Source organism: Prionailurus bengalensis, chromosome E4, assembly GCF_016509475.1.
Source record: "Prionailurus bengalensis isolate Pbe53 chromosome E4, Fcat_Pben_1.1_paternal_pri, whole genome shotgun sequence".
NCBI lineage: Eukaryota > Metazoa > Chordata > Mammalia > Carnivora > Felidae > Prionailurus > Prionailurus bengalensis.
Genome location: NC_057360.1, coordinates 3,148,694 through 3,160,941, shown reverse-complemented (window position 1 = coordinate 3,160,941; position 12,248 = coordinate 3,148,694). Strand labels below are relative to the sequence as shown.

The 12,248-nt window shown below is 41.1% G+C and overlaps 1 protein-coding gene across 10 annotated transcripts in view; it reads right to left on the bottom strand.

Moving 5' to 3' along the window:
- Window positions 1-12,248, bottom strand: part of AHCTF1 (AT-hook containing transcription factor 1) — an 80,287-nt gene that overhangs the window by 57,346 nt on the left and 10,693 nt on the right. For all 10 annotated transcript variants that reach the window (XR_006295400.1, XM_043568461.1, XM_043568462.1 and 7 more), the window contains 3 exons: window positions 10,475-10,599; window positions 8,172-8,425; window positions 4,215-4,392 (listed from right to left, as the gene is read on the bottom strand). Coding sequence is in view for 9 of the 10 variants with exons in the window: in XM_043568461.1 (XP_043424396.1) it covers window positions 4,215-4,392; window positions 8,172-8,425; window positions 10,475-10,592 (550 nt within the window). In the remaining variant the exon portion in view is untranslated. The remainder of the gene's footprint in view (window positions 1-4,214; window positions 4,393-8,171; window positions 8,426-10,474; window positions 10,600-12,248) is intronic.

The following is a 12,248-nucleotide window of genomic DNA, read 5'->3' as shown; positions in this document are numbered from 1 at the left end:
CTATCCTGCTCACCTACAAAAGACCTTACTATAAACCATTTTAAGTCCCTGGGTACCAGCTCCTTACTCTGAAAATTAGTACTTAAAGAAATAGTAAGCATTTATCCTGCCTTTTCTGTACGAACTGTACTTCAGGGTAAACAAACAGCCCTAGTTAATGAGAAACTTCTTCCTTAGATTAACAGAATTTCAAAATCATCATTTTTGTATCCCCTAATGAATGAAGAGATTGAGGTAACAATCTCCATGGATGAGGGCTGCCTGGGTGGCTCAGTTGGCTGAGCGTCCGACTTCGGCACGGGTCGTGATCTCGGAGTCCTGTGAGTTCGAGTCCCACGTCAGGCTCTGTGCTGACAGCTCAGAGCCTGGAGCCTGCTTCAGTTTCTGTGTCTCCTTGTCTCTCTCTGCCCCTCCCTAGCTTGCACTCTGTTTCTCTCTCAAAAATAAACATTAAGAAATTAAAACAAAACAAAACACGCTCTATGAATGGATGAAACAATGAATTTAAGTAGGGTTTTCAACACTGGCTCTACTGACGCTCGGGATCAGATCAGTCTTTGCTGAGGAACGGTCCTATGCGCTGTGGGATGGTAAACTGCATCCCGGGCCTCTGTCTACCAGATGTCACTAACACCATCTCCCTCCAGGAGCTACAACCAAAAATGTCCTGAGACATCATCAAAGATCCCCTAGAGGGCAAACGTCACCCCTGGTTGAGAATCACCGGTACAAAGGTTGAGGGGAAACTCTACCAAGGAGAATCATGCGGTCATCCCCTGGACCTACTGATCACTAAGGGTGAAACGAGACACGACGTGCCTCCTGACAGGACACAGTATGAAACACCCAGCACTTCTGAGGTATCCCTGCCAGATGTCACATCTGACTCTAGTCAGAGCTAACTTACGTTCGCAGAAAATGCAAAATGTAAATGACACCACGTGTAAACACTCCGATAATTCAAAAATGTGGGGCATTCTACCAGATTAACTTCTTCAGCAAGGCAGTGGTACTACAAATAGAAAAGGAGAGGCGAGAGGGAGGACCACTCCATGTTCAAGGATATGAGACGTAACTCACATGTGATGCATGGACCTTGTTTAGATCCAGACTCAAACAATACAAATGCAAAAAGTTGCCCTAGAGGCCATCATAGCAATCTGACTTACGGATTAGTTACTAGACTACACCAAGGAGTTATTATTAATGTAGTCTGGACTGGTAATGGCATTGTGACTATATAGTGAAACAGCCATTATCTGCTTTAAATTAATTCAGAAGCAAAGGTGGGGGAGAAGGAAAAGAAAAAAAGACACTCATGGTAAGTTCTGAAATCAAACTTGAATTTAGGTTGATGGACGTGGAAATTCTTATATTCTTCTATCTACCAGAAGATGTCTGAAATCTTTCATAAAAAGGAAAAATACTCAGGCCCATGTAGTGATATAACCCTTGTGAAAGGGCAGATTCCCTCAATGCTGTTGTTATGAAGAGGGGAAAAATCATGTATTGTACTTGAACGATTACCCTCCTGATCCCTTCCACTTCTGATTATTTTTCCAAAGAGCAAGTGACTAAATTTTGCCAAAATAAATAGCTCATACAATGGCATAACGTAAACTTACTCTTACTCAAGAGAGTAAGATAGACTCTACTGTACTGATGTGGAAAGATGTACAATACCATTAAGGTTGAAAATATTATAAAACAGTATTTATAGTATAATAAACATCAGAAATTTCATTCTCTATGTTACGTGTATACAATGAAGTCCAAATAGTTATAATCATAACTATTTATCTTTTATAAGCAAAAAAACCAATTTTGCATTAAACCCCAATTTTTTATTCAATGGCTTTATAATTCTTGTAACTGAGAAATGATTCCAATCTCTGATCACGATCCAAAGAATTCCATTATAAAAACTATCCTTGCCCTGAATTCCACTACTGGTTGTGGACTTCTGAAATAAAGGATGTTCTACCTTTACTATTTTGGTCTGAAGAGAGCTTTAATTATGAATACAATCATATTGCTTAGCCTCACATCTAGAAGGATGTTATCTACAAAACTCTGAAACAAAACCCCATCAAGACCATTTAACTCCTCTACCAATTTTCTGTAAAGAGCAGTTTAAGCATTTCTAATATTCTATAAATTCACTTTCAGTTACTATGATTTCTGCGAGTCAATTCTTTTCATTAACTTTACCCAGAGTTTATCAGATCTTTGTACATATCAAAATTACAGATACAGTTTTTATCATTGTGAGGTTTTTAAATTTTTTAATGTTTATTTATTTTTGAGAGAGAGAGACAGAGTGCAAGCAGGGTAGGGGCACAGAGAGAGAGAGAGAGAGAGAGAGAGAGAGAGAGAGAATCTGAAGCAGGCTCCAAGCTCTGTGCTGACAGCTCAGCGCTCAGAGCCCGATGTGGGGCTTGAACTCATGAACCACGAGATCATGATCTGAGCTGAAGTTGGACGCTTAACCAACCGAGCCACCCAGGCACTCCCAGGATTATTTTTTTTAAGTGTACACATAGCCATTATTTCTGCCAAATCAAGTATTTTTAAGTCATACTACATAAACTGGTAAAATTTAAAATGTTCAGAAATCTGATTTGGCTTTTAAATTTCTGGTTAGTTTTACTACTTGCAGTTACAATCAGTTTTACTACACACTGACAATTTTTATTAGTTATGCTCATTATAAATTGGGATAAAACAATGATCGTTTGTAGTAGTAAGTCCTTTTAAAGAAGATTAGACCTCGGGGCGCCTGGGTGGCTGAGTCGGTTAAGCATCTGACTTCGGCTCAGGTCATGATCTCGAGGCTTGTGGGTTTGAGCCTTGCATTGGGCGCAGTGCTGACAGCTCAGAGCCTGGAGCCTGCTTTGGATTCTATGTCCTTCGCTCACTCTGCCCCTCACCGCCTCATGCTCTGTCTCTCTCAGAAAAATAAATAAAACATTAAAAAAGTTAAAAAAAAAAAATGATCGTTTGTATCTTTCTTAGCTGATCCATAGATAGAGATCTGCCCTAATACAGGATTGCTTTAAAAATCAAGAATGTTCTCAAGATTAAATGGTCCTTTCCTGAAACTTTATAATACATACATTTTTTAAAGGCTTTTAGATTAGCTCTCCTCCCTGCATAAACCAATCTTATAAAAGCCCCAGAAAAAGACAAAGAGGGGTGCCTGGGTGGCCGGTCGGTCAAGCGTCCAACTTCGGCTCAGGTCATGATCTCAGTTTGTGGGTTCGAGCCCCGCATCAGACTCTCTGCTCTCATCCCAGAGCCTGGTGCCTGCTTTGGATTCTGTGTGTCTCTCTCTCTCTCTCTGCCCCTTCCCCACTCATGCTTTGTCTCTCTTCCTCTCTCAAAAATAAATCAACATTAAAAAAATAAAAAAATAAAAAAACTGAAAGCACTTGATAAAGAAGAGATTTATAAAATAAAAACATTAGTATTAAAGGAGAAAAACTGTCTCTCCTCACTTTTTAAAAATCTGAGTAGCATTAATTCTATTTTAGGATGTCATTCTGTGAAAGAAAACCTTCAATTACCGTGTTATTTCCTATTATATCACTTTATCTCTGCCTTGGTCTTACCGCAGACACGTAATCAGTGTGCCAAAAACAGTGTGCTAGATCCAACACACTGGATAATTTTATACTGTCTGATAACAATCAAGATTCTATACCTTCAGCCCTCCTCCTGGCGTATACGTAATAACACCTATTGTTCAAGTGTGTATCTAAAGCAAATCTGGACCTCAATCTCTTTCAAGACCTACTTTAGTACCTCACCAATAAACAGAGTAACTCACACAAAAGTCTCCACAGTGCCCCAAAACACTAATACGATAGGTCCAAGCCGTGAAAGAAACAAAGGTACACAGAAGCTTCTATATATTTTTCACTGTTTAAGAAAAACCGGTCCTTGAGGGGTGCCTGGGTCCAAAGCTTCCGACTTCGGCTCAGGTCCTGATCTCGCGGTTCGTGGGTTCGAGCCCTGCGTCGGGTTCTGTGCTGACAGCTCGGAGCCTGGAGCCTGCCTTGTATTCTGTGTCTCCTTCTCTCTCTGCACCTCCCCCGCTGGCCCTCTGTCCCTCTCTCAAAAGTAAATAAACATTAAAAACAAAAAAGAAAAAGGAAAACCGGTCAGTTGCATCAGAATATCCAGGCGCTCAGTCCGAGGTTCCCAATAATTACCTGACGCATCCACTTCATTCTGGCCGCACGAGTCATCCAAACACAAGTCAATGAGGAGGACCCGTCCGACGTCCGTCACCACGGCCGCCACACCGAAGAGCCACCGCAGGCCAGGGTGCAAATGCTGAGTGCTCGCGCTGGCTCCACCATGGTTAATAACAGGCTCGATGGCAGTTACCTTGGAAGCAGAAAGTGAAAAAATACAATGAAACAACAGAAAAATTTGGAGGTTGGAGCAGGTTACTAGCTATAATAGATTTAAACATTTTCTAACAGAGAATTATAAATTTGTATTTGACTTGTGGATCTGAGTAACATAATGAAAACTTCAGGTACAATAGAAATGACACCATCATTTCACCATATAAAATGTGCAGCTGGAATAATTGTCGACGTTTATGAAAACTTACACGCCAGGCCTTGTACTAACTGGTTCACGTAACACTCATGGTAACCCTGGATATTGGATTATGCGTAATTGTACCTGTTAAAGATGAAGCGCCCTGAAGCCTAGAAAGTTTAACTTGGGTTATTTAAACTCAAACCTAGATTTTTCTCTTTAAAACTGTCAACGAGCTACTCCTTCATCATATAGCCTGTTCTCCTGAGGAAGAGTAAAAAGAAATCATTCAAGAAAAATTTACGGGTTTACTCTTTAAAAATAAAAGTCCTGTTTATGCCTTAAAGCCTGAAGAGGTCTAACCTTTATTTTTATTTTTTTAAACATTTTTTAATGTTTATTTATTCTTGAGAGAGAGACGAGATAAAACGTGAGCAGGGGAGGGACAGAGTGAGAGAGGGACACAGAATCTGAAGCAGACTCCAGACTGAGCGAGCAGGGCTCGAACGCACGAACCGTGAGATCATGACCTGAGCTGAAGTCAGACGCTCGACTGACTGAGCCGCCCAGGTGCCCCTCATGGTCAAATTTTAAATGTCTGTACCTAATAGTCTGTATTTTATTTGCTAGTTCACTTCCTTTCAGTTTCCTATTAATTCACGAAAATTGGGTATGACATATGAAAATTGAGTACTTAGTGATTTCTATTGTAACGCTGATGAATGTCCTAGAAAGAAAAGAGGAAATTTACTATCATTGGGTTATGCATTCATGTCAGAGTAAAAAGTTTGTTTCAGGCTGTAACTTATTATTACAGAAAAAGCCTGGCTGTCCATATCTCATTGGTATACAGAACATTCTACAGAGTTTCTAACTCTGAAAGCTGTGATTTCACGGATTGTCTTTCTGGTCTAACTTCTGGTAATAATGTCGACAAATACTAAAGCCCAGTCTCTTCAATCCTCTCAGAATGGTCAAGAAATCCAACTCGGTTTGCATTCCTCATACAAATACCATGTAACTGATAATGGTACATTAGTTTTAAAATGAGACACTTAAAAGCAAACAAATTTAAGAGGGGATACTGGGCCCTGGCCCCAAATCAACTAGTTGACCAAATTCTTCTGAAGGTATCTATCACTCCCCTCCCAATCTTTCCCTTCTGTATTCGCTCTTCTATGGGACACCAAGCATCCACGCAAGGGAGCCACCAGGAACCTACCCACTGCTTGTTCCTTCTCAAGTGCTCTCATCCAAGTGATCGGCAGGGCCGGTCCGTGTTACCTCCTGAGTGTACTCTACTCCTGTTCCGTCCTCTCCACGTCCACGGTCATTTCCCTGTCCGGTTCCTTATCATCAGCTACCTGAACTACTCCGATCCAACGAGCTTTTGATACTAGAGTTCTGCTTTGCACTTAAAATGACTTCACCAAAGACTTCAGGTGGAGGTCACTAACTGCAACACGTCCATTCACTCTCTCAACCCTCACCATTCCTAGACCCCACCTCCTCTGTCCCCTCCCGCAGCCATTCTAAATAAGCCCAGTTCCTAAATGTTCCACACACTAGGACTTTTTACATGCTGGTCTCTTTGCCTAAAATGTCCAACCTCTATAAACAGAAATCATCCAGGTGTTTCCATGTTCCGTGTGCTTGAGTTTATCAAACAAAATAGTTACTGGATTTAGGCTGTAATCTCATTACCTGTCTTTTCCCACTAGATGACTAGCTTTTTCAACAGCATAGACCAAGTTCTATTTATCTATTTATCCAAAATTTAGGACACAGCTTGACTGACAGTAAGCACTCAATAAACTGCTAAATTAATTCTGACTTTAAAATCAACACTGGCAAGTAAGTACATTTAAGATACCAGGCTATGACCACTTCAGACCCCAACACTGCCCACTGCATCAGTTTCCTCAAACTGTGAAAACATAGTATTTACCTCCCTTTTAACTTTAAAAATTCTATTCTAGGGGCGCCTGGGTCATTCAGTTAAGGGACTGACTTCGGCTCAGGTCACGATCTCCCTGTCTGTGAGTTCGAGGCCCGCCTCGGGCACTGTGTTGACAGCTCGGAGCCTGGAGCCTGCGTTGGAGTCTGTGTCTCCCTCTCTCTGCCCCTCCCCTGCTCACATTCTGTCAAAAATGAATAAATGTTAAAAAAATTTTTATTTTTCTTTTAGTATTTATTCTGGAGACAGAGAGACAGACAGTGCGAGAGTGCGTAAGCAAGGGAGAGGCAGAGAGAGAGAGAGAGAGAGGGAGACCCAGAATCCGAAGCAGGCCCCAGGCTCCGAGCTGTCAGCACAGAGCCCTCATGACCTGCAGACCTCATGAACTGCGAGATCATGACCTGAGCCGAAGTCGGACGCTTAACCAACTGGGCCACCCAGGTGCCCCCCCAAAATGTTTTTAAGTGAATCCATTATTTAAATATCATTGGACTCTTTAAAAAAACAACAACAAACATTCAACTCTTAAACAACAGTGAAGACATATTTCCCCTACTGCTCCAAGGCTACAGTCTCAAATTAAAAAGAAAAAACAATCCGAAAAAAACACTATAGTAATCAATATTTTAATATAAACTTCCAGTGTCCTCGTAAAACACAAGTGAAGACGACAAGACACAGATGACCCTCTTCATACAAAAGAGCATCAGAACAACTAGGTCATCCCTATTTTCACTTTGCAATTTTCTAACCAAGTATAAAAAGTTCTATTTGTTGTTATCGAAAGAACTTAACGTTCTTTCTTAAATTTTTTTTTTTTTGTAGAGAAATTTAATTTTTATTATAGATAAAAAAGTAAATGAATGACATATATTGAGTAGTCAGGGGAAATTTAAAAGAATACCTCAAATGTTGGGATTTATATTATTATAAATTTTTGTATTATTGCATGAAGTAATTGCATAAATTATTGAATGGCTCCATGATAATCTAGACATCTAGTCCACAGCATTATTAAATTTTTTTTTTAATATTTATTTATTTTTCAGAGAGAGGCAGAACGTGAGCAGGAGAAGGGCAGAGCGAGGGAGACAGAATCCAAAGCAGGCTTCACACTCTGAGGTGTCAGCACAGAGCCCGACACGGGGCTCGAACCCACGAACCGTGAGATCATGACCTGAGGCGAAGTCGGACGCCCCACCGACTGAGCCCCCCAGGCGTCCCAAGAACTTAATGTTCTTTTGATAACATACTGCCTTTAACCTCTGTATTTTGAACTTTTAATGAAAAACAACGATTCCACAGAAGTAAATGAATTATAAAAATGTATAGCTCGATGAATTTTCACAAAGCGAACACACCTGTGTGACCAGCAGGGGCTTAGTTCTGAAAGCAGAATGCTCACGAATCTTAAGCAGTACCTACCCGGGGCGCCTGGGTGGCTGTTGGTTAAGCGTCTGACTTCGGCTCAGGTCATGATCTCACGGTTTGTGAACTCGAGCCCCGCACTGGGCTCTGTGCTGACAGCTCAGAGCCTGGAGCCTGCTTTGGACTGTGTGTCTCCCCCTCTCTCTGCCCCTCCTATGATCATGCTCTGTCTCTCAATAATAAACTAGCGTTAAAAAAAAAAAAATTATTAAAAACAAAAAACAGTACCTACCCTTCCAGGAAGAACAACGGCTTTAACCACTCTGGACACACCAAGGTCATAAAGGCAGAGAACACTCCCTTCTGCTTCCTCTAGTCCGATTAACAACCCGGTTCTCTTCTGCCAGGAGAACTCCTTCATAGCCAGGACGACAGGAGGCTGCTGACTCACTCCATTGAATCGATATGCAGACAACCGCGCTCCTGTGAGAAAGTTTACTACCTCAAGTTGTGGACCACAAGCCAGGCAAGCAAGTGCGTTTCTCCCTAGAAGAAGAAGAAGAAAACAGCAAAAACATTGCTTATTTCGATGTACACCGCATAACTAGACAGAAGTTAGATGTTTTACACATGACACGTAGCTCATTACGTGTAACTTGACGCATTATCTCTAAAGTGAAATCTAACCATTTATAGAACACAGTGGTCCAAAGATGAGTAAAATATATTAGACAACTATTATCTCAATAATAAAGTAAACATTTGGGTAAAGGCACCATGCTATATGCTAAAACAGACCATCTCATTTAGTCCTCGTCACACCCCGATACAGAGAAAAAGCAACTGAACTTTCACACAGTTAACTAACCTGTCCCCAGCCAGATGGCTACAAATACTGCGACCAGAAGTGGATCACAAGCCTAACTCCACAGCTCACACTTTCAATACGTTATACCTCAAGAGTTAAACGAGGCGCTCCGAGGCTCATAAAACGTAACCCATGAGTCTATCCCCGAAGAGTTCAAAATCTAACTGAGAAGACACAACTAGTGTGACAATAGGAAATGCCAGAAGCCCTTCTGAACCCCTCACCTGCCATGTTTGGATCTTATCATGTACACAATGTAAAGTAATCGGAGCTTTTTAACCTATCTGATTTCTGTTTTCAAATGTTACCCTCGCTGCTAAGCAGAAAAGGGACAAGAAGGAGCACAGGACACAGGTGCGGAGACGACACCCTATGCCTGGTCGGCGACCGTGAATGAAGAAAAATGGACTGACTAGAGATTCATCTTAGAGACAGGACTAAAAGGCTGTGCTTGCTGATGAAGATATGGGGAGGAAGTAAAACAAGAATCAAGAACAGACTCGAATTTTCCCTTGAGCAGCTGGGTCAATGGTAACTTTTAAATCTGTGAGGTCTACCACGCATCCAAGTACACAGCTGGATAAACCAGGTTACAGCTACGGGAGCCTCCACGGTTTAAGGAAATAGCGTTGGCACAATGGGGACCCAGAACACATGGATTCAGAGATAATTTTCACCACTTGCTATCTGCACAACTGGGAGCAGGTGACTTAACCTGTTGGATTCTTAGTTGCACAGAAGAGTGTCTACTTAGAAGAGTCTAATATCTCAGTTGAAGTTGTTACAGTGCCTGGCACGACAGTAAGTACCGCCACTACTGTCAATATTCAAGAGGGTAGCACTGTAAATAGCCACGTGACCCATATGTTTTACTGTCTACCCGCCAGGATGGATGGCTGTGAAATTCATTTTCAGAAAAGGCGCCTGCGGCATCTTTCACTAGACTGAAATCCACAATTTGATGGCTACTCTGGTATGGTTTTCTGCTCTATGATATGACCAAAACCATCTATTAAGATCTTGTTCAAGTTAACGGAATTAATAAGTAAGACTTGGGGCGCCTGGGTGGCGCAGTCGGTTAAGCGTCCGACTTCAGCCAGGTCACGATCTCGCGGTCCGTGAGTTCGAGCCCCGCGTCAGGCTCTGGGCTGATGGCTCAGAGCCTGGAGCCTGTTTCCAATTCTGTGTCTCCCTCTCTCTCTGCCCCTCCCCCATTCATGCTCTGTCTCTCTCTGTCCCAAAAATAAATAAACGTCAAAAAAAAAATTTAAAAAAAAAAAAAAAAAAATAAGTAAGACTTTCTGGATATACTCGGGGCCCTACAATCAGATTTTTCTACTCATAAGACTATTCAGATTCTAATCCAAATTCATCACCAATAAAACTTACTGATTATAAAGAAATAACAGCTGTGTATTATTTCTGCCTTCTAAATATGAACAGTCAATATTAAACATTCAATACTAAAAGATATAGTATATACGTAGTGTAGAGATAAAAAACGCACAGCATTTTTAATAAGGAAAAACCCACCCAAGGTTCACCGGAAATGTGTTCTCGAGTATTCGGGTGTTACTACACATGCAGCTGTAGCTGCTAGATGTTTATGCAAGACGACTACAACCGGGTGTCGCGGTTTTCTCCCACGTTAAAGGAAATTACAATACGTGCTTATTATTCTCTTACAAATCAATCACATCAGTAAATTTTCAGCAACGTTATTTTACCTGGAGTGAGCTTGCCATGAAGCACACATTCTGACGTCACCCCATCTTCCGCAAAGGCTTGCACGGTCACCTCTGGCAAGCGCAGGAGAGCCGTCACCTGTGCTGTTAGGCCGCGCATGCTTTCACTGTAAGTATTTGTAAAAGATAACATTATATTCGTACTACAATATGCCTAAGCCAGAAGAAAAAAACAAACAGCCACCACACGAGAGTAAATAAACTAAAACTAAAATCTGATCATAAAACACATTTTATGTGCTTCTGGGTCTGAGGTACTCCCTCCTAATAAAATGTTTCCCAATGGCTTTAGGAGTAAAGATTTATTAAGCCAGATGGCCTAAGGATATACATGATTCCCCAGACTGTTTGAAGCCTGGTTCTGTGCAATTAATCTTATTGCCTGACTTACTCTGAAAGAACACTTCACACACAAACAGGAAAAACTGATGAATTTTACAAAAACTACTGCTACAGGAAAGGGGGAGAAAGTCCACAAAAAGAGTCCAAATACACAATAATCTCAGGGATTGAGTTTGGGACAGATCTTTAACTGGGTAGAAAAAAACCTGAAAATTATCTTTCACTTCCAACGTATAGAAGATTAGATTCCTGGAATGACCCTTCTATTGTCAACGACCAAAAACAATGGTGAAAATACCACTTGTTGAATGAAATCGGCAACGTCAAACACGAAGAGACAGCAGGGATTTTGGAAATTAGCTACCAAATCCACTGCCGGTGACTGTGATCTTCTTCTGAGACTCTTGAGATCCACGGAGGCAGAAGGTAAAGCCAAGGGCTGGCAGAGCCAAGGCAAGCTAAGAAGAGCCCCCACACTGAACTCCATAGGCTGTATCATCGGCACCAAGGCCAGCAAGAAAAGCACCCAGTGTGCAAGACGGGAGCAATAATGCTGCCCGTTTTGACCATGACTGTGAGTCTCTATTCAGAAAATTTCCCTTCACACAAATTGGTGGCCAGAATTCAAGCTACGTTATCTGAAAACACCCAGGGAAGGATTTCTTATAAATTTTTCTCAGGTTGGTAATGCTCCACACAATCCACAGAAACCACCAAACAGTCTCCAGAATCTCAAAGAGTTCTCAAAGATGAAATTCCAAGAAAATGAGCTCACAGTCAAATAACAAACTGTAACAAGGATACCATGATCAACAGCCAGCAGAATCAGCTTCAGATGTTGAAAACGATCAGAGAACAGAAATTACGTTTAATAGGTTTAAAGAAATCAAAGTTCTGGCTTGCTAATGAGGAAGAAACTTCACAAAAATAATGGAAAGTGGTCAAGCGAATTTGACAAAAATTAGAGAACTTATGGAATAAAAAATTAAGTAAAATTGAGAACTCAACGGAGAAAAATCCTCAATGGAGTTATAAGAACTGTGGCATATGCAACAAGACGGAAAAACGCCAGAGTACGACACTGAACAATAAAAGGAGAAAATACACGCAGAATGATTACATTTACATAGAGTTAAAAAGGCTGTGAAACTAAGCAAAGTAATACCTAAGAATACAAACATGTATAGCAAAACTATGAATAAAACAAGGAAACCATAAACACAAAAACCCAACAGTAGTTTAAGAGGGAAAGGGACGGGAACGCAAGGACTCCAAAGTAATGTTCTTTCTCTAAAACCCCACGGTGAGCAGACACGTATTCACTGCACCAAGATTCTTTGTAACTTACAAATATTCTTTTTCATATCCACTCAGCAAATAGTCCTTTTGTACCTAAAGTCAACAAAAACCAAAT